This window comes from Gorilla gorilla, chromosome 4 (assembly GCF_029281585.2).
Source record: "Gorilla gorilla gorilla isolate KB3781 chromosome 4, NHGRI_mGorGor1-v2.1_pri, whole genome shotgun sequence".
Taxonomy (NCBI): Eukaryota; Metazoa; Chordata; class Mammalia; order Primates; family Hominidae; genus Gorilla; species Gorilla gorilla.
The window spans coordinates 55,473,653-55,496,201 of NC_073228.2; the positions used below are offsets into that span (position 1 = coordinate 55,473,653).

General features: G+C 42.1%; 1 protein-coding gene across 7 annotated transcripts in view; it reads right to left on the minus strand.

Moving 5' to 3' along the window:
- Positions 1–22,549, minus strand: part of TADA2A (transcriptional adaptor 2A) — a 68,545-nt gene that overhangs the window by 37,322 nt on the left and 8,674 nt on the right. For 6 of the 7 annotated variants that reach the window (XR_008680167.2, XR_010133816.1, XM_031011312.3 and 3 more), the window contains exons 3-8: positions 20,586–20,692; positions 18,027–18,086; positions 7,229–7,320; positions 4,416–4,573; positions 2,429–2,517; positions 310–382 (exon numbers count right to left, since the gene is read on the minus strand). Coding sequence is in view for 5 of the 7 variants with exons in the window: in XM_031011312.3 (XP_030867172.2) it covers positions 310–382; positions 2,429–2,517; positions 4,416–4,573; positions 7,229–7,320; positions 18,027–18,086; positions 20,586–20,692 (579 nt within the window). In the remaining 2 variants the exon portion in view is untranslated. The remainder of the gene's footprint in view (positions 1–309; positions 383–2,428; positions 2,518–4,415; positions 4,574–7,228; positions 7,321–18,026; positions 18,087–20,585; positions 20,693–22,549) is intronic. The other variant, XM_063706508.1, reaches the window with a different exon arrangement.

The following is a 22,549-nucleotide window of genomic DNA, read 5'->3' on the forward strand; positions in this document are numbered from 1 at the left end:
CTAAGAATGCAAGTGAGGGCCATTTAACCAATTACCTTAGTGTAGACTTACCTCAGATAAAAGTAAAATCACACAGTCCAACAGATATTTCCTACTACTATTATATAATCAATATTTTTACCCTCATCACAAGTCTTATTCACTGTGGTCAAAATCCAACAACACAGTAAGTTTAGCAACTTAACCACTAGATTTTTGAATTCCATAAGGGCAGGGGACATGTTCTATTCATCCTTCAATTCCTAGCACCCAAGACAGTGTCATCACACAGTTGGCGCTCGATAAACATTTGACAAAATAAACTGTTACCATGTAAAATGTCCGAGTCATCTTCAACAAAATCAATGTCTCTCAAGTCCCATTCTGCATAATTGTCAAATTCCTGTTTAGGGGAACAAAAAAATCCCCACCCCAAACCCATCGGCTTTGATTAGTGTCTTTACAGCAGCCATGCTTTAGAAGTAAACAGAAAAAACACAAGCAAACAGTTGTTTAAAAAGTCTAAATAGGGCAAAAGGCCACAATACTGGCACAGGTAATAGGAAGTCATGGGAAAAATCTAAGAGGCTTACAAGCAGTAGTGACAACAAAAAATTGGAATAGTTATGAGTTTAGGAATGAAGCTAAACATACTGCTCTAAAAACTAAAATTAGTCTGAGCTGGGCACAGTAGCATGCACCTATAATCCCAGCTACTCAGGAGATTTAGGTGGAAAAATCACTTGAGACCAGGAGTTCAAGACTGCCTGGGAAACAGAGCAAGAGCCTGTCTCTGAAATAAATAAATAAAGTCACTTCATTCTTTTTTTTTTTTTTTTTTTTGGAAACAGGGTCTCACTCTGTCACTCAGGCTGGAGTGCAGTGGTGTGATCTTGGCTCACTGCAGCCTCGAACCCCCAGGCTCAAGTGATCCTCTTGCCTCAGCCTCTCAAGCAGCTGGGTCTACAGGCATGTGCCATCACACTCAAGTTAATTTTTGGTTTCGGGTTTTTTTTGTTGTTGTTGTTGAAGAAACAGCGTTTTGCCATGTTGCCCAGGCTGGTCTCAAACTCCTGAGCTCAAGCAATCCGCCTGCCTCAGCCTCCCAAAGTGCTGGGATTTACAGGTGTTGTAAGCTACCGCATTTGGCCAAACTATCTTTCAAGTTGTGAATTAGATGATAAATCAAGAGACTTGTGGCTACATTCACATGTCTTTTAATTCCATAGCTGAGCAAGGAACATATAGTTTTTATACACATTCATCATTCTTTATATACTTGTGGATATAGTACAGGAATCAGTAAACTACTATTCAGCCTACTGTCTGTTTTTGTACATAAAGTTTTACTGGAACACAGGCGTATTCATTTGTTCTTATATTATCCCATGCTGCTTTAGCACAATGACAAAGTATAGTTACAATAGAAACTTCATAGCATACTAAACCTAAAATATTTACTATCTGGCCTTTAATAGAATAAGTTTGTCAACCCCTGATACAGTACAATCTTGAAAGCCCCTAGATGTACAATAAGAACCAGACTACAGGCCGGGTGCAGTGGCTCACGCCTGTAATCCTAGCACTTTGGGACGCCGAGGCTGGTGGATTGCCTGAGGTCAGGAGTTTGAGACCAGCCTCGCCAACATGGTGAAACCCTATCTCTACTAAAAATACAAAAATTAGCCAGGCATGGTGGCAGGAACCTGTAGTCTCAGCTACTTGGGAGGCTGAGACAGGAGAATCGCTTGAACCCAGGAAGTGGAGGTTGCAATGGGCCGAGACCATGCCATTGCACTCCAGCCTGGGCAACAAGAGCAAAAACTCTGTCTCAAAAAATAAAAAAAGAACCAGACTATAGGAATTTCATACCTAAGGAAGTGGAAGCCAGCACTGATGCAACTTAAGAAGTGGGTTTGCTGGGGTTTTTTTGTTTTTTGGAGACAGGGTCTTACTCTGTTGTCTAGGGTGCAGTTTAGTGGAATGATCACCACTCGCTGCAGCCTTAACCTCCCAGGCTCAAGTGATCCTCCCGTATCAGCCTGCCAAGTAGTTGGGACTACAGGCATGCACCACCACACCCAGCTAATTTTTTATTTTTTGTAGAGACAGGGTCTCACTACATTGCCCAGGCTAGTCGCGAACACCTGGACTCAAGCGATCCTCCATTCTCAGCTCCCAAAGTGCTGGGATTACAGGTGTAAGCCACTGTGCCTGGCCAGAAATAGGTTGTTTGTTTAAAGAATTTTTATTGTTCCATATGTGAAAATGTTTACAAATGAGAAAAGGCACTCAAACCTAAGAAAATGTGGCTGCCTAAAGGTCCTACAAATTATAGTGCCTTGAAAAATCTCCTTTTAGTGGTATGGAATCTATGGGTGAGACAGAAGGCTCATGAGAAACAAAAACAAATTTTTCCTACTTTGTGCTAACAACACATTTATCCTACCTCAATGAAATCTGCTCGAGCTGGCATGTACCCGGCCATGTCCCGAGAAAGCAAGGAGTCAAAGGTAGGTCGGGGAGGGTCATCTGTAGCTGGAAGAATTTAGAAGGTTTCTGAGTTAACTAATACAATATTGGCATGAAAAAATGACATAATAGTCCAAGAATAAACAAAATTTAAAATGGTTTTTATAAAAGGAAATGTGAAAAAGATAAAGTATTATGAAAAGAGGGTTTTTAAAAAGAAAAACCAAGACTCAGGCAATCCTTTAAGTAAATATGGGGAAATTTCTTCTGATTTCTGCTTTCCTAAAATGAAACGAAATCATGACTTTTTTCTTTTAATATTACAGAACCTAAATATTTGCCGTTGGCTTCGGCTTCCTTATCCCTTAGGATGAACTTCAATTTACAAAACTCATCCAACTGAGAGGCAAAAAAAAAAAAAGACGGGAAAAAAACAAACACTGGAATTGGAAGTTAGCTGAAATTAAGTCCTAGCTCCAACACACACTAGTCCCATGACCCTGCACAAACTAACCTTTCTGCATCGGTCTTCTCGAATGTAAAACAAAAGCACTTGCTCTGCCTATCTCACTGGGTTGCTGTTAGGAAACAAATGGTCTAATGGATTTGAGAACAAAGTGCTAACACCAAAGTGCTATCCAAATAGGAGGTATCAACCAGGCACGGTGGCTCACACCTGTAATCCCAACACTTTGGGAGGCCGAGGTGGGCAGATCATCTAAGGTCAGGAGTTCGAGACCAGCCTCGCCAACACAGCAAAACCTTGTCTCTACTAAAAATACAAAAAATTAGCCAGGTGTGGTGGCACACACCTGTGGTACCAGCTACTCAGGAGGCTGAGGCACGAGAATCGTTTGAACCCTGGAGGTGGAGGTTGCAGTGAGCCGAGGTTGTGCCACTGCACTCCAGCCTGGGAGACACAGCTAGACTCTGTCTCAAAAAAAAAAAAAAAAAAAAAAAAGGAGGTATTACCAGCCTTTAAGTTAGTCAGCTATAAAACTGTTTCTAGAGAGTATGAGGAAAGAGAAAAGGGAAGGGAAAACATTCATATCTCTTTACTTGTGCCCTGAGAGTCATTCAGGAAAGATGGTCATTTATAATTCATCATGTTTTTGGTTATATTTTATTAAGAGACCCACTGGTCCCACACGCACATGAGATTAAAAAGTTCGCTATCACTGACACAACCAAGTGAACAAAAATAACGAACTGATTCTTGGGCTTGACACCGACGCAATTAATAATGAGTCAAATACTGTATTCTCTAAGCAACTCATATGTATAATCATAAGCTCTCCAAAGGGATTGAAAAAAAACTTGCACTCATAACAGCATAGAAAAGGTTTTCCCTTTTTGACATCTTATTTTACAAAGGAAAGCACTAAGTTAACTGATATGTTCAAACGACTCAAGGTAGGTGGAACTACACATTGGCTTCAAGCACCTTGATGTCCTGTATAGAACTCTGACCCTTAGAGTATGTTCCTTCTTTGCCACATTATAATCCTGACTCTTTTTTTTTTTTTTTTTAAGAGATGAAGTCTCACTCTGTCACCCAGGCTGGAGTGCAGTGATGTGATCTTGGCTCACTGCAATCTCCACCTACCTGGTTCAAGTGATTCTCCTGCCTTGGCCTCCCCAGTAGCTGGGATTACAGGTGTCTGCCACCACGTCCAGCTAATCTTTATACTTTTAGTTGAGACAGGGTTTCGCCATGTTGGCCAGGCTGGTCTTGAACTCCTGGCCTCAAGTGACTTACCCGCCTCGGCCTCCCAAGGTGCTGGGATTACAGGCACAAGCCACCATGCCGGGTCGATCCTGACTCTCAATAGCTGCCATACTAACTCCTCCTATCTTCTGTGATATCATTAGCTGTCCAAGTCATCAAATCACTCTTTATCTGCTACTGAAACAGGGCCCAAGGATGAGCTAAGTATCTCTTATCAAGATAGGGAGGCACTTACAGTGAAATGGAATGGCTGTGTCAGCAGTTTTTGCTTCCTCTGCTTGTTTCAGGTTCAGCAGGGTAGATGCAAACAGAGGGTTATTGATGAAATGCTTCATATAGTGCTTCTCACACTCCTCCTTGGTCTTGGTGCACATTTGATTGGCTACATCCTGCCTAGAGGATTGTGGGAAAAAGAGAGAAGTGGTACTTGTATTTACACATAATAGTAAAAGCATCATTTGCTCTTTTCATATTTTAAGTCACATCCATATAATATACTCTGATATTTCCAAATTGATATCAAAAAGATATCAGCAGAAAAATGACATAAATATAAGCCTAGATTGGTGTAATCTGGTGTTCCATATCTTGCTAGTCTAAAACACAGAAATAATGACTAAAAAGTCCTTTCTTTTCCACTTAAAGAAAGATGACTGAGGCCAGGCGCAGTGGCTCACACCTGTAATCCCAACACTTTGGGAGGTAGCTGGATCACCTGAGGTTGGGAGTTAGAGACCAGCCTGATCAACATGGAGAAACCCTGTCTCTACTAAAAATACGAAATTAGCCAGGCGTGGTGGTGCATGCATGCCTGTAATCCCAGCTACTTGGGAGGCTGAGGCAGGAGAATTGCTTGAACCCAGGAGGCAAAGGTTGCGGTGAGCAGAGATCGCGCCATTGCACTCCAGTCTGGCAACAAGAGCGAAACTCCATCTCAAAAAAAAAATAATAAAAAATAAATAAATAAAGATGACTGGAAAATTTGTAAATTTTCCTGTGAGCTAGGCCCTACAGAAATAATTGCTGTACATAATAAGAAGTGACTTCAGAACATTCAAAATATACACAAATATAGTTTTATTTTGCATAATATTTTACAGTTTACCAAACACTTAACGTAAACATTTCTTTACTAGAGCTGCTATGAGATGCCAGGCACTGAGCTAGAAACATTCACAACAGAATTTAAGTTAAACCTAGTATTAAATTTGTGGTATGGATATTGTTACTATCTCAATTTCAAAGAAGGCAAAATGAGGCCCAAAATAATTAAGAAACTTGCTTAAGAATCTGGCCAGGCATGGTGGCGCACATCTGTTATTCCAGCACTTTGGGAGGCCAAGGTGGGAGGATGGCTTGAACTCAGGAGTTCGAGACCAGCCTGGGCAACACAGTAAAATCCTATCTCAACAAAAAATACAAAGATTAGCCAGGGGTGGTTGCACACGCCGGTAGTCCCAGCTACTCGGGAGCCTGAGGTGGGAGGATCACTTGAGCCTGGAAGGTTGAAGCTGAAATGAGTCGAGCTCATGCCCCTGTACTCCACCCTGGGCGACAGAGCAAGATCCTGTCTCCAAATAATAATAATAATAATAATAAAATTTAAAAATCAGCTGAGTATGGTGGCGCACACCTGTTGTTCCAACTACTTGGGAGTCTGAGGAGGGAAGATCCCTTGAGCCCAGGAGTTCAGGGTTATAGTGACTGTGATCACACCACTGCATTTCAGCCTGGGTGATAAAGTGAGACTGTCTCAATAAAAAAAAATCCCTGACTTGAGCCAAGGTAATGGAGAGGTAGAGGTGGAAGTCCTTTCCTCAAGGTCTCTTTTTCACAGCATTTCACTTGACCTCCCCTAAGGCATCACTGTGCTGTTTTGTGTACTTCAATCACTTGTATAGATATTTTAAGTCCCCTGCTAAACTATAAGCTTTCTGAAGACAGGATGCATCTCATAATTCTTAGCTCTAGCCCACTCACTGCCAAACTTAGTGCCTTACCCACAGTGGATAGAGAAGCTATGTCTTTTTTACGTTCTTTGTTAAGAGGGAAGGAGGACAGAGAGGTCTAGACTATTTTAGAGAGAATGGTAAGCAAAAAATGAAAAACTAGGCCAAAGATGACTAGCAAACTCCTCACAAGTGATTACTTTTCTACCTCCTTTGGTATTTCTCATTGTACACAGTATTTTATGATGCTTAATAAATACTGAATGAATGAATACAAGCAAAATGTGAACTAAATTCAGGTCTCCTTCTTCAGGTCCCTGGACATAAGGGAGGCAGCAGAGTTTATTCTGATGAACACCTAGAAAGGTTATATACACTAGTAAGTCAGGACAGGGAGGACCTAATTAAGAGTCCTTCAGTAATAAGCTATGTAATCACAAGAAATCATTTCAACCCCCTAGGCTTCAGATAATTTGTGAACAAAATATATTCAATAATGCCTCTGCTATCTAGTTCATAAAATAAAAGCATCCATATGAAAGTGTTCCCAAAAGATAAAAACGAAAGTGGTAGTATTAAGTGGTGCTGCCCCTAGGTCAACAGCAATAAGTGCTATTCAATTCCGCCGGTTTTGGACTAAGGCAGGTAGGTGTTTGAAAACTAAAAACAGAGAATGCTATCAGGAAGTCTGTGAAACTTGAATCTTACGTATGACCATCTAGCTAAAGTCTGATTCACTTAAATGACTAGGGCATCTACAACTAACAAAAATTCATAAAATCAGAAGGGAGTAATAACTAACGAAACTAAACTTCCCTACTATTCAGAAAGGAATAATAATCAATCTTCCCACTGTTGATACATCCAAAGTGGCCTTTTAAAGCTGCTCAGTCATGGACCGCTAAACATCCCATATCCTTGTGACACATTTCGACACTGGAAAAATAATGTACAGAGGGGACTAACTTGCCTCTAAATCATGGGTTGATAGGAAAGCAACATATACTTTCTCTTCCTGAGGTTCCTTCCTTTACTCTTCAACAACAGCTTCTTCTCTGAGTCCACTAGGGCAGGACAACTCTTAACACCAAGCTCTTACCAATTTCCAAAGCCACAGTCCATCACAGCTTCTAAAAGGGCCATTTCTTCTTGAGCAGTCCAGCTGGGATCAAGGACAGGAAAATCTGAAGTCTAAGGAGAAAAAAGTTTTGCTTAAGAACAGAGATACAAATGGAATCTAGGGGCCAGGCACGGTGGCTCACGCCTATACTCCCAGCACTTTGGAAGGCGGAGGCGGGCGGATCACTTGAGGTCAGGAGTTCGAGACCAGCCTGGCCAATATGGTGAAACTCCGTCTCTACTAAAAACACAAAAATGAGCTGGGCATGGTGGCACACGCCTGTAGTCCCAGCTACTCAGGAGGCTGAGGCAGGAGAGTCACTTGAACTGCAGAAGCAGAGGTTGCAGTGAGCTGAGATCGCACCACCGCACTTCAGCCTGGGCGTCACAACAAGACTCTGTCTCAAAAATCAAAAATAGGCCGGGCACAGTGGCTCACGCCTGTAATCCCAGCACTTTGGGAGGCCAAGGAGGGCGGATCACGAGGTCAGGAGATCGAGACCATCCTGGCTAACACAGTGAAACCCCGTCTCTACTAAAAATATAAAAAATTAGCCGGGCCTGGTGGTGAGCGCCTGTAGTCCCAGCTACTTGGGAGGCTGAGGCAAGAGGATGGCATGAACCCGGGAGGCAGAGCTTGCAGTGAGCCGAGATCGCGCCACTGCACTCCAGCCTGGGTGACAGAGCAAGACTCCGTTTCAAAAAAAAATTAAAAATAAATGGAATCTAGGAACCTCAACTGTAGTAATAGTTTACAGCCGAATGATGAGAGATACCCAGGGTACATTCTTATTAGTTGTCCACCTCTCCCACCCGTTTCCACCATTAGCTAGAAGGGCCTCCATATCACCTATAAATGCCAAGCAATTCATGCAGATATACATATATTTTTAAACTTGACACAGAGGTAGAGATAAATATTTTAGTATGCTCCCATTTAGCTAAGAAAGAGGAAAAGACAAATATATATGTATTTTTTTAAATGGAAGAATAAAACACACTTTAAAAAAAAAAAAGGTTACTATGGGGAGGAAGAAAGAGAACAGGGTAGAGACGTCTATCCAGAAGCTAGACGTCTCTGAATATTCCTTGCTTGTAGATTAACTTTGAAACATAAAGAGTATAATATTAAACTTTAGGCTGGCCTCAGTGGCTCACACCTGTAATCCCAACACTTTGGGAGGCCAAGGCAGGTGGATCTCTTGAGGTCAGGAGTTCAAGACAAGGCTGGCCAACATGATGAAACCTCGTCTCTACCAAAAATACAAAAATTAGCCGGACATGGTGGCACGCACCTGTAGTCCCAGCTACTCGGGAGGCTGAGGCAGGAGAATCGCTTGAACTGGAAGGTGGAGGCTGCAGTGAGCCGAGATCATAGCACTGAACCCCAGCGTGGGCAACAAGCAAGACTCCGTCTCAAAAAATAAAAATAAAAATAAACTTCAAAATCTTAAGAATAAAATGCAAAATACAACGAACTCAGAAATCAATTTGAAGGCATAATCACACAGAAAGGAACTATTTCAAGTGATTTTGAAACACTTAATTTGACTAAATATCTCTAAGTAGGATATACCTTAAAAACAAAAGAAACTGCCAAATCTTAAATTGTTTCTTTAGTATTGACAGTTATTTTGAGATTAGTGTATGTGTATATGTTATGATGTAAAGCAAATAAATAATTACGTTGGTTAGTGTCATTGGGAAGTGTAATTTTTGGCTTGGGAAAAAAAAAAGATATAGCTGTAAGATCTGTGAGGTTATGTAAAAACCTCGTAGTTGGCCAGGCATGGTGGCTCATGCCTGCAATCCCAGCATTCTGGGAGGCCTGGGTGGGTGGATTTTTTGGGCTCAGGAGTTTGAGACCAGCCTGGGCAACATAGTGAAACCCCATCTCTACAGAAACTACAAAAATTAGCTGGGAGTGTTGGCATGCACCTGTAGTCCCAGCACTTTGGGAGACCTGGGTGGGTGGATTGCTTGAGCTCAGGAGTTTGAGACCAGCCTGGGCAACATGGCAAAACCCTGTCTCTACAAAAACTACAAAAATTAGCTGGGCATTGTGGCACGCACCTGTGGTTCCAGCTACTTGGCAGGCTGAGGCAGGAGGATCGCTTGAACCCGGGAGGTAGAGTCTGCAGTGAGTTGAGATTGCACCACTGCTCTCCAGCCTGGGCAAGAGACTCTGTCTCATAAAAACCAAAAACAGGCCAGGCGCCGTGGCTCATGCCTGTAATCCCAGCACTTTGAGAGGCCAAGGCGGGCAGATCACGAGGTCAGGAGATCGAGACAATCTTGGCTAACACAGTGAAACCCCGTCTCTACTAAAAATACAAAAAATTAGCCGGGTGTGGTGGCAGGTGCCTGTAGTCCCAGCTGCTCGGGAGGCTGAGGCAGGAGAATGGCGAGAACCCGGGAGGTGGAGCTTGCAGTGAGCCGAGATGGCGCCACTGCACTCCAGCCTGCCGGACGGAGAGAGACTCCGTTTCAAAAACAAACAAACAAACAAACAAACAGAAAACAAACAAACAAACAAAACTCTTGTAGTCTCGTGTTTAAATTGAAAGTTTTATTATGAACTCATGTGTTGTATCTTAAAAGAAAAATAATTTCCTAACATTGTTCACTGAAAAGGTCTAGGAAAAATGACCAACCCAGTAGCAATGAGTAGCTGGGATTACAAGCATGTGCCACCACACCCGGCTAATTTTGTATTTTTAGTAGAGACGGGGTTTCTCCATGTTGGTCAGGCTGGTCTCGAACTCCCGACCTCAGGTGATCTGCCCGCCTGGGCCTCCCAAAGTGCTGGGATTATAGGCATGAGCCACCGTGCCTGGCAGCAAAGAAGCTCTTAAAGACTATAAAGGTCATGTCAAAAAAATTCAGAAGTCAACTTCCAGAGACTCCTGTTAACTAAAAATGGAATATTTTGAGCATCAATAAGGATAATAACCACAAAGGATTGAAACATCAAATATTTTAAATATGTAGAGGATGCTAGGGAACCAATGCATATTCTCAAAACTAGTAAATAAAGGGAAGTAATCATCATTTCTGTTTCCTTTCCTGTATAAACGTTACTCCAAGGGACCACACAATAATGAGAAATTTCTAACTCATAAATTAAAATGAGTGATAGAATTAAAAGATTAATGTTTTGCAATCCTTGGTAAATTAGCAGATCCAGACAATTGTCCTAAATGAATCTGAAGTAGTCATTAAATGTAACTACTAATTTATAGGAAACACAGAAGAGAGAGGAACACATTAGTCAACAGAATCCAAACTGTACTAACATCTGTAAGACAAACAATCCAGCTTTTAAAAATCAAATGAATAATAAGAAATGAGAGCGAGGAGCTTCTGGGCTGCTGAACACATGGAGGTGGAGGGCGGTGTACCCAGAGAGGACAGGAAAGCTCCGTACCCCTTCCCACATACACCCTGCCTCATGCATCTCCTGTGGCTGGCTGCTCATTTTTCAACATCACCAGTGTTAAATTATGTATCGTCTGATATGATAAAATGAGAAGGCAATTCACCTCTGTGATCTTCCACCTAAACATCTATAATCCAAATCTAATCATGATGAAAGATCAAACCTATGAAGACAAAATTGAGAGACACTGCACAAAATACACTTCGACCTGTCAAGGTCATGAACAAGGAAAATCTAAGAAACTGTCACAGATTGGAGAAAACATTATGACTAAATGCAATGTGGGATCCCCAATTGGATCCTGCAACAGAAAAGGACATTTGTGGAAAATCTGGAGAAATCTGAATAAAATCTATAGTTACTAGTATTGTAGTAATGTTCATTTCTTCCCCCCCGCCTTTTTTTTTTTGAGACCAAGTCTTGCTCCATAGCCCAGGCTGGAGTGCAGTGGCATGATCTCGGCTCACCGCAACCTCCACCTCCTGGGTTCAAGCGACTCTCCTGCCTCAGCCTCCAGAACATCTGGGATTACAGGCACACACAACTGTACCTGGCTAATTTTTTGTATTTTTAGTAGAGATAGGGTTTCACCATGTTGGCCAGGCTGGTCTTGAACTCCCGACCTCAAGTAATCTGCCCACCTCGGCCTCCCAAAATGCTGGGATTACAGGCATGAGGCACCAAGCTCAGCCCTTTTTTCTCTTTGAGACGGGGTCTTGTGGGTTGACCAGGCTGGAGTGCACTGGTGTGATCATGGCTCACTGTAGCTTCAAACTCCCGAACTCAAGCAATCCTCCTGCCTCCACCATACAAGTAGCTAAGAATATAAGCATGTGCAACCACACCCACCTAATTTTTAAATTTTTCTGCAGCAATGGGGTCTTTCTAGATTGCCCAGGCTGGTCTCAAACTCCTGGACTCAAACAATTCTCCTACCGCAGCCTCTCAAAGTGCTGGGATTACAGGAAGGAGCCACCGCACCCGGCCAACGTTCATTTCTCAATTTTGACAAATGTACTATAATGTAAGATGTTAACATTTGGGGAAGCAGGATGAAGGATATATGGGAACTCTCTGTACTACATTTGCAACTTCGGTAAACCCAAAAATGGCTGGGCACGGTGGCTCACACCTGTAATCCTAGTACTTTGGGAGGCCAAGGTGGGAGGATCCCTTGAGTCCAGGAGTTTAAGACCACCCTGGACAACATGGCAAAACTCTATTTCTATTTCTCTATATATTTAAGAAGAAAATTTAAAAAATAATTAATCTAAAATTAGACAAAAAAAAAAGAAATGAGAGAAAGGGAAGGAAAACCCATACAGAATAGAAAATACGTAAAAGGCAACCAATTGGAAAATTGAAATGTGTGAATCTTATTTGTATCTGAATTAAACAAACTGCAAAAAGTAAAAAAAAAAAAAAAAAAAATTGTAATACCACACTACACTGACTAAAATAGCTAAAATGAATGAAACTGACAATGCCAAAAGTTGGCAAGCACATGAAGCAATCAGAACTCTCATATATTGTCAACAGAGGTGTAAAATGATACAAATGCTTTGGAAAACTTGCCAATCATTTATTTAAAAGTTAAACAATCATTTACTCTATGACCCAGCAATTTCACTCCTAGGTATTTATCCAAAAAACAGTGAAAACATATGTACATGGAAAGCTTTATATAAGAATACTCATTGCAGCTTTATTCACAATAGCCTAAACCTGGGCAAGGCCCAGGTGTCCATCAAAGGGAGAATGGATAAAAAACTGTATTATGTTCGTACAACAGAATATTACTCAGTAATTAACAGAAATGATTAGTAGCAAATGTACCAGTAACATACACAACATGAATAAAACTCAAAAGCATGCTGAGTGAGTCCAGGCGCGGTGGCTCACACCTGTAATCCCAGCACTCTGGGAGGCCAAGGCAGGTGGATCACCTGAGGTCAGGGGTTCGAGACCAATCTGGCCAACATGGTGAAACCCCATCTCTACTAAAAATACAAAATTAGCCGGGCGTGGTGGTGGACACCTATAATCCCAGCTACTTGGGAGGCTGAGGCAGGAGAACTGCTTGAACCCAGAAGGCGGAGGTTGCAGTGAGCCGAGATTGTGCAATTGCACTCCAGCCTGGGCAATAGAGCCAGACTGTCACAAAAAAAAAAAAAAAAAAAAAAAGCTGAGTGAAAGAAACCAGAAACAACAGAAGTGTACATACAGTATGATTCCATATATATGCAGTTCTAGAATATGCAAAACCAATCTACGCTGATAAAAAAAAAATCAGAACAGTGATTGTTTCAAGGGTAAAAAAGGCAGCAGGGTTTTAGATATTAAGCCTTTATGAAATGACGGGGAATGTGAAAAGTGACTCAAATTACGTAGAGACCTAATGAAATACTGAAAGATGAAATGATATACTGTCTAGGATACTTGCTTCAAAATAATCTAGAAAGGTGATGGTTTAGGCCGGGTGCAGTAGCTCACGCTTGTCATCCCAGCACTTTGGGTGGCCGAGGTGGGCAGATCACCTGAGGTCAGGAGTTCAAGACCAGCCTGGACAACATGGTGAAACCCTGTCTCTACAAAAATTAGCCGGGCACGGTGGTGTGTGCCTGTAATCTGAGCTACTCAGGAGGCTGAGGCGGGAGAATCGCTTGGACCCAGGAGTCAGAGGTTGCAGTGAGCCGAAATCAACCCATTGGACTCCAGCCTGGGCGACAGGGCAAGACTCTGTCTCAAAAAAAAAAAAAAGAAAAGATAAAAGAAAAGGTGATGGTTTAGATAAAGTAAGATTGGCCACGAGTCAATAATTTTAAGAGTTAGTGATGGGTAAACGGAAATTTATTACCATTATGTGGTAGTTGGTTACAATGACAACCACATTTTCATCTGAGCACGTACTATGAATATGCCTAGCACATGAGGTATTATGAGATCCAAGAGAGAAATTTTGGAGTCTATGTCTATACTAAATTCATAACCCTCTTGGGACTTTCAGCCTAAGTACATCATGTGGAGCCAAGAGCCACCTTCACTGTGCCTAATCTGAATGCCTGACCCACAAAACTGTGGGAGATAATAAAATGGTCATTTTTAAGCATGAGGTTTTGAGGTAGCTGTTACATAGCAATAGATAACCAAACATCATTCTCTCTTGCATATATCTGAACTTTTCTATAATAACAAGTAAAAAAAAAAATAATCTGAAGACCACACAGGAGGTCTTCAGATTACACAGGCACTTAGAACTTGTTATACCTTTTGTTAACGACAAAAAAAAGTCATGATTTGTGAGATTACACTACCAATAAGCAACACATTTTCATCTGAGCACGTACTACGAATATGTCTAGCACATGAGGTATTATGAAATCCAACAGAGAAATTTCAGAGTCTATATCTATACTAAATTCATAATCACTCTCAATTCAGCAAGTACCAAAAGACATGTAAATATGACAACACACACATTAGCTGAAGAGACTGTCATTTGTAAAACTGTATTTTAGAATACTGTTTCTCAACCAACTTTACTGTGAGATAAACAATAAAAACTTTCTACATCACAGACACACCGAAGAAGGCACAAAGCAGTTTTACAAAAAGTTTAATTAATATTATTCAACTCCTGGACCAAACCTCAGCACTTCTGAACCACAATCTCTCACAGAAGAGTCTAGAAATCTACATTTATAAGAAGCTCCCAGGCAATTCTTATGTACTGAAGTTTAAGAATCACTGGTATAAAAGGGTGTGGCAGAAAGAGCTGCCTTGACTTGTTCAAAGTTCTAAGAATTACAAGACAAAAATAGGCATAGAATTCAGAAATCCTGGTTAACACACCACCTACCACAGCATGAGTAACTCCCAAAAATACAGCTCTGTGACATGACAAAAGTACTGAAAACCATTTAAAGTTATCTGAGGCAAAAAATCAAGTTTTGTGTAGAAAGCTAAAATTTGGTCATCATGCCTATAGAAGGAAAGATTCACCGGGAATAAATAAGGTGGGCCACAAAAAGGAAGTATTAGTAACCCCCAAAAGCTCCCCAAAGTAAAGGACAGTACTCTGAAATGTGATTGTATGGGTGTTGAATACGTGAGAAAAGGATGATGTAATCAGAATGAAGTGATGTGGAGTGAAACTTAGTCAGTGCTTTCAGCATTATGAAGAAGACATGATGCCAGAATAGCTAAAGAAAGCTCATGGTCAGCTTTCCTACAGTGAATAAGCATGACTACCAACCTACCCAAGCTATACTGAATTATCCCTTAAGGAGTTATTTCACAATGTGAATGAATAAATTTGTATTCTGACTCTAGGTATTCTCGCATTAATTTGGGAAAAATAAACCAGCTTTCTGAAGACCTGATAACCTTGGTGAAATTAACTCAAATCCACAGCTACTTTGAACAGTCTCCTAACCCTTCATTTTTGCAATTAAAGGGGGAAAAAATTTATTCCAAGTCTTACAATTACTGAAGCCATTAAAAGACTGAAATTGTTTAGAGATGGATAGAGGAAGGCTAGTTAGTTGGCTCCCAAGAACTCTAACTGGTTCTTTGATTAATTCATTGTGGCCTAGAATCTGACCCTGAATATTATAAGCCCAGAAACTCATTTTAATAGGACTCCACCAATAGTCAGGCTCAGAGATGCTGACTCACCCTTTCTAAACTTTTAAGAGACTGAAGTAAATATACTACAGTGCTGTAGGAGGCCCAATTCTAAAGATGTTCTCTGGCTGGGCATGGTGGCTCATGTCTATAATTCCAGCACTTTGGGAGGCCTAGGTGGAAGGATCACTTGAACCCCTGAGTTCGAGACCTGCCTGGGCAACATGGAGAAACCCTGTCTCTATTTTTTTTTCAATAAATAAATAAAATAAAAATAAAGATGTTCCCCTCATCCTAAGATTCCTGTCTTCTGACTAGTCCATCAAACACTAGCGAGGTACTGCTGGGAAAGGACTTTACAGATGGAATAAAGGTTACTAATCAGCTGACCTTAAAGTAGAGAGACTATCCTGGATTACCCAGATAGGCCCAATGTAATCCACATGAGTCCTTATACATAGTTGAGGTGCCTGCTGTGGTGGCTCACACCTGTAATCCCAGCACTTTAGGAGGTTGAGAGTTGAGGTGGGAGGATCACTTGGGCCCAGGAGTTTGAGACCAGCCTGAATAACATAGAAAGACCCCTAGACGCCTGAATAACATAGAAAGACCCCTAGACCCCTGTCTACAAAATTTTCTTTTTTTTTCTTTTTTTTTTTTTTTTTTGAGACGGAGTCTCACTCTGTTGCCCAGGCTGGAGTGCAGTGGCACAATCTCGGCTCAATACAAGCTCTGCCTCCCGGGTTCACATCATTCTCCTGCCTCAGCCTCCCGAGTAGCTGGGACTACAGGCACCCACCACCACACCTGGCTAATTTTTTGTGTTTTTAGTAGAGATGGGGTTTCACCATGTTAGCCAGGATGGTCTTGATCTCCTGACCTTGTGATCCACCCGCCTCGGCCTCCCAAAGTGCTGGGATTACAGGCATGAGCCACCAAGCCTGGCCTACAAAAAAAATTTTAAAATTAGCCAGGCATGGTGGCTTGTGCCTATAGTCCCAGCTAGTCAGGAGGCTGAGATAGAAGGATAGCTTAAGCCTGGGAGGTCGAGGCTACAGTGAGCTGTGATTGTGCCACTGCTCTTTAGCCTGGATGATAGAGTGAGACCCTGTCTCAAAGTAGAAGAGGAAAGCAGAAGAATTACTCATAAAGATTCAGCACAGGAAAGATAAGGCAGTAGGAGAGGTCATAGAGATTCCCTGGATTTCATCAACAACCTCAAGGACTTCCTGTGCTCTTGGCTTTGAGGATGGAGAAAGGGGGCCCAGAGCCAGGGAATGCAGACAGCCTGTGGAAACGGAGAACATGCCCTGATCAAAACAGTGGCATCCTTCCTAAAACCTTAAGGCAGTGAATTCTGCCAACAACCTGAAAGAACCTAGAAGTGGATTCTACCCCAGGGCCTCCAGGTGAGAGCCCAGGCTGGCCAACATCTTCATTTCAGCCTTATGGAACCTGGAGCAAACCAGCTGAGCCTAATGATCTTCTGATCCACAGAACTGTGAGACAAATTTGTGTTGTCTTAAGATATCTAATTTTTGGTAATTTGTTGTAGCATCGATAGAAAACTAATATAGATTAATCTACTATGTGAAATTTTAACTGTCAAGCCTGCCAGGATCCTTTCCTGTAAGAAAAACTGCATGGGGGCCAAATGTCAGAAAACTGCTTGAAGTAGGAGATTTAGTTATATGCTTAATATGCTCTGATAACTGACAAAACTATCTTTTTTTTTTTTGAGACGGAGTCTCACTCTGTCGCCCAGGCTGGAGTGCAGTGGTGCGATCTTGGCTCACTGCAACCTCTGCCTCCTGGATTCAAGCGATTCTCCTGCCTCAGACGCCCCAGTAGCTGAGACTACAGGTGCACATCACCACACCCAGCTAATTTTTGTATTCTTAATAGAGACAGGGTTTCACCTTATATTGGCTAGGCTGGTCTTGAACTCCTGACCTCAAGTGATCTGCCCAACCTGGCCTCTGGAAGTGCTAGGATTACAGGCGTGAGTTACTGTGCCTGGCCAACAAAACTATCTTGACAAAGGTATATATACCCGTCAAGCAGACTGGATATTCACTTTGGCTTATTAAACCACCCACTCCCATGGCCAGGGCTTGGAAGGACACTATGAACACTCTTATTCCTTCTTTAAAGGTGGCATTACAATTAATCTATAGCCAAGTTTTATTCAAGCTTATAAACCAGTCTGCCTCTTCAGTGATTTTATGTATTAACTCATTTGCTGTGTTCACTTTACAACCTGACTCTCAGAAGGTAACTAATTTCCCCAAGGCAAGGGAATGAACTGCTCAACAAAAACACCACTGTCCACATGAACCACATAAAAATACCATGAGCACACAGTGACAACACATTGGCTATGTTTATCAATGAGTTTAAAAAGCAACATACCCGTTATCCTCATATCAAAAGTATTTCCTTTGAATAATTTCCAAATTTCAAACAAAAATCTGAGTATATAAAACTATTTTTGTGCTTAAATACCTTGATAGATCCACAAAACCCTAAAAAACTTATTGGATAACAATTACCTATTTCCGAAGGGGAGAAAAGGTGAAGATACTCAGAGATTAAGAAAACTAATTCCCTGAAGTCCAAGAGAGCTTAAAGAAAAATGGAAGAAAAGAAAAACTACTTCCCAGTCTAATTCTTAAAAAAAGTGAACAGAAATTCCCAGCAACTTCATCATTACCATTATTTCATAAGTATGATCGCTTTGATGTTTCTTGTACTCAAAGCCTCGAGTGAAACACTGCAAAGAAAGAAAAATTAAATTAGCAAAAGCTACTTTCTTAAAGGACAGAGGAGGTTTGTGTTATTCTTCTGACAAGTTTGGGTTTTCAAAATTTTATTTTTGGAGACAGGGTCTCGTTCTGTCACCCAGGCCTAAGTGCAGTGGCACCATCATAGCTCACTGCAGCCTTGAACTCCTAGGCTTAAGGGATCCTTGTACCTCAGTCTCCCAAAGTGCTAAGATTACAGGTGTGGGCCACCACACCACTTCCTGACAAGTTTTTTTTTTGTTTTTGTTTTTGTTTTTGTTTTTTTGAGACAGTCTTGCTCTTTCACCCAGGCTAGAGTGGCGCCATCTCAGCTCACTGCAACCTCTGCCTCCCAGGTTCAAGTTGATTCTCCTGCTTCAGCCTCTCGAGTAGCTGGGATTACAGGCAGCCGGCACAACACTAGAGACGGGATTTCACCACCTTGGCCAGGCTGGCCTCGAACTCCTGATCTTGTGATTCACCTTTCTTGGCCTCCCAAAGTGCTGGGATTACAGGCGTGAGCCACCGAGCCCGGAAAACAATTTTTTAAGGATTCATTTAATCTTGTCTGCAGCTGCAATAGAATGGTGGAATCATGATCACAGCTTTTCAGTGGCCCTCATGGAGAAAAAACAAGTCTGAAAAAAATACTTTTTTCTAAGACAACTCTTTGAGGAGAGCATATGCCCTGGAATCACAATCATATAGCCTAAATTTGAATCCTGGCTCTATAACCGTATTTCAGCCATTCTAAGATAAATATTTTTTCATATTTTAAACTCTGGGCTGGGCATTGTGGCTTGTGCCCATAGACCTAGTTACTCAGGGCAGGCTGAGGGAGGAGGATCATTGAGCCCAGGAGGTCGAGGCTGCAGTGAGCTATGATTATACCACTGCACTCCAGGCTGAAGAGCAGAGCAAGACCCCATCTCTAAAAAAAATTCTTTATTTTTTTTTAAAGAAAAATAAAAAGTCCCTGAAGTAGGCCTGGAGTAATCCTAGCATTCTGGGAGGCTGAGGCGATAGGATTGCTTGAGCTCAAGAGTTCCAGACCAGCCTGAGCAACAAGGCGAGACCCTTTCTCCACAGAAAAAAAAAAAAAAAAAAAAAATTAGCTGGACATGGTGGCACAAGCACGTAGTCCCAGATACTTGGGAAGCTGAGGTGGAAGGATCACTTAAGCCTGGAAGATAGAGGTGGCATTGAGCCATGATCATGCCACTGCACTCCAGCCTAGAGGACACAGTGAAACCCTGTCTCAAAAAAATTAAAAAACTCTGAAATCAAGATTCATCTTATAATCGAAAGTACATCACAACTTTCATCAGCCAGTTTTACATTTTAACATTTCTGAAATTGAGGTGCTTCTTATAATCAATGGTGTCTTAGATCTGATAAAATATGGTATTTGCTGTGTGACCTTGAACAAGTTACTTAACCTCTCTTACCCTAAATTTCTTCATCTATAAAATGGGGATACTAATCATAGGTACTTCATAGGATTATAGTGATGATTTAAGGGTTAATTCATGTAAAGTACTCAAAGTGGTGCCTGGGACAGAGCAAGTACTTATAATTAGTATTATTATTACCATTATCACCCACAAAAATTGTTTCTTCCCTTGTCATCTGTACAGAGATCAGTCTTCAACAAGACAATAAACAGTGTCATCAAAAGGAATAATCTTCCAGTTATGTTTCCTGTAATTTCAATACTTTAAATTAACTTAAAAAAACGGTGTTATGGCCGGGCGTGGTAGCTCACGCCTGTAATCCCAGCACTTTGGGGGCTGAGGCAGGAGGATCACCTGAGGTCAGGAGTTTGAGACCAGCCTGGCCAACATGAGAAAACCCCATCTCTACCAAAAATACAAAAAATTAGCTGGGAATGGTGGCATGCACCTGTAACCACAGCTACTCAGGAGATTGAAGCAGGAGAATCCCTTGAATCCGAGAGGCAGAGCTTGCAGTGAACCGAGATCACGCCACTGCACTCCAGCCTGGGTGATAGAGCAAGACTCTGTCGTGGAAAAGAAAAAAAAGAAAAAAATAGCTGGGCACGGTGGCTCACACCCTGTAATCCCAGCACTTTGGGAGACCGAGGCAGGCAGATCACCTGAGGTCTGGAGTTCAAGACCAGCCTGACCAACGTGGAGAAACCCCGTCTCTACTAAAAATACAAAAATCAGCTGGGCGTAATGGTGTGTGCCTGTAATCTCAGCTACTCAGGAGGCTGAGGCAGGAGAATCGCTTGAACCTAAGAGGTGGAGATTGCAGTGAGCAGAGATCACACCACTGTACTCCAGCCTGGGCGACTGAGTGAGACTCCATCTCAAAACAAAAAAAAAAAAAGAAAGAAAAAGAAAAAGTGGAAGGAATAGATTTAATAAGATATAGATCTCCTTAGCAGTTGACAGTAATCTCCGAAATACTACATCATAAAAAATAGCATAAAACTAGGCTAGAAGAAGCCAGCATTAGTGAGTTACCTGCAAGCAGAGGAAAAAAGCAGGTGGCCCACATTCAGCACACTTGATATAAGGCTCCATGAGGTAGGAGGAGCAGCCTCGGCAAGGTGGCTTATCAGAGGGATCATCTAGAACAAACAGAAAACAAATGCACATTTCAGACCACCTTATGGTTATCTTAAGTGCAAAAAGGTGAAAATCCCCAAATGACCACACAAGTAGTGAGCTGAGCTGAAAAGTTCATGGAGACAAGACGAGCTCATTACAAATAAAAAAAAGCAAAAATTATGATCCTTTTAACTTCAGGGCAGCATTGTTCCTTTTCACACAGCATTTACGTAGATATGAACCCTGCAGAGAAATTTACAAGCATATGTTTGTTTGTTCATTTATTTATATATTTTTAGAGACAGGGTCTTGCTCTGCCACCCAGGCTGGAGTGCAATGGCTTGACAATAGCTCACTGTAACCTGAAACTCCTGGGCTCAAGCAATCCTCCTGCCTCAGTCTCCCAAGTAGTTAGGACTACAGGCACATGCCACCACACCTGGTTAATTTTTTGTAGAGACGATGTCTCACCATGTTGCCCAGGCTGGTCTTGAACTTTTAGGTTCAAAGAATGTTCCTGCCTTGGCCTCTCAAAGCTCTGGAATTACAGGTATGAGCTACCATGCCCAGTCACAAACACATTTTTAACTGGAAGTTTCATAATATCCCAAACTTATTTTTCCAGGAGCATAAAATGGACACATACCTGCACATACAATATAAAGAAAATCTGACAAAATGTTAACAATTGCTGAATCTAGGTAGCAAGCATATAAATAATCACTGTAGGCCGGCCACATTAGCTTACCCTGTAATTCCAGCACTTTGGGAGGCCAAGGTGGGTGCATCACCTGAGGCCAGAAGTTTGAGACCAGCCTTGCCAACCTGGCGAAACCCTGTCTCTACTAAAAATACAAACAGCCAGGGATGGGGGCACAGCCTATAATCCCAGCTACTTGGGAAGTTGAGGCACAGAATCACTTGAACCCGGAAGGCAAAGGTTGCCGTGAGCCAAGATTGTGCCACTGCACTCCAGCCTGGGCGACAGAGCTAGACCCTGCCTCAAATAATAATAATAATAATCAGCTGGGCATGGTGGCTCACGCCTGTAATCCTAGCACTTTGGGAGGCTGACGCAGGCAGATTGCCTGCTCTTACGAGTTTGAGACCAGCCTGGGCAACACAGTGAAACCCTGTCTCTACTAAAACTACAAAAAAATTGGCTGGGCACGGTGGCTCATGCCTGTAATCCCAGCACTTTGGGGGGCCGAGGCGGGTGGATCATGAGGTGAGGAGTTCAAGACCAGCCTGGCCAAGATGGTGAAACCCCATCTCTACTAAAAACACAAAAATTAGCCAGGTGTGGTGGTGCACACCTGTAACCCCAGCTACTCAGGAGGCTGAGGCAGAGGAATCACTTGAACCCAGAAGGCAGAGGTTGCAGTGAGTCGAGATCGCGCCACTGCACTCCAGCCTGGGCGACAGAGTAAGACTCCGTCTCAAAAAAAAAAAAAAAAAATTTAGCCAAGCATGGCGGTATGCACCTGTAGTCCCAGCTACACAGGAGGCTGAGGCAGAAGAACTGCTTGAACCCGGGAGGCGGAGGTTGCAGTGATCCGAGATCACGCCACTGCACTCCAGTCTGGGCAACAGAGAGAGACTCCGTCTCCAAAAAAAAATAAAAAAATAAAAAAACACATCATCATCACTGTACTGTTCTTCTGACTTTTCTATTTAAGTTTAAAATTTTTCATAATAAAAAGTTGGGGCAAATAAGAGAAAACTCCTTTATTTATTTTTTTGAGATAGGGTCTCACTCTGTCACCTAGGCTGAAGTGTGGTTGCACGATCATGCCTCAACGTAGCCTCAACCTCCCAGGCTCAAATGAGCCTCCCACCTCAGCCTCCTAACTAGCAGGGACTACAGGCACAAGCCA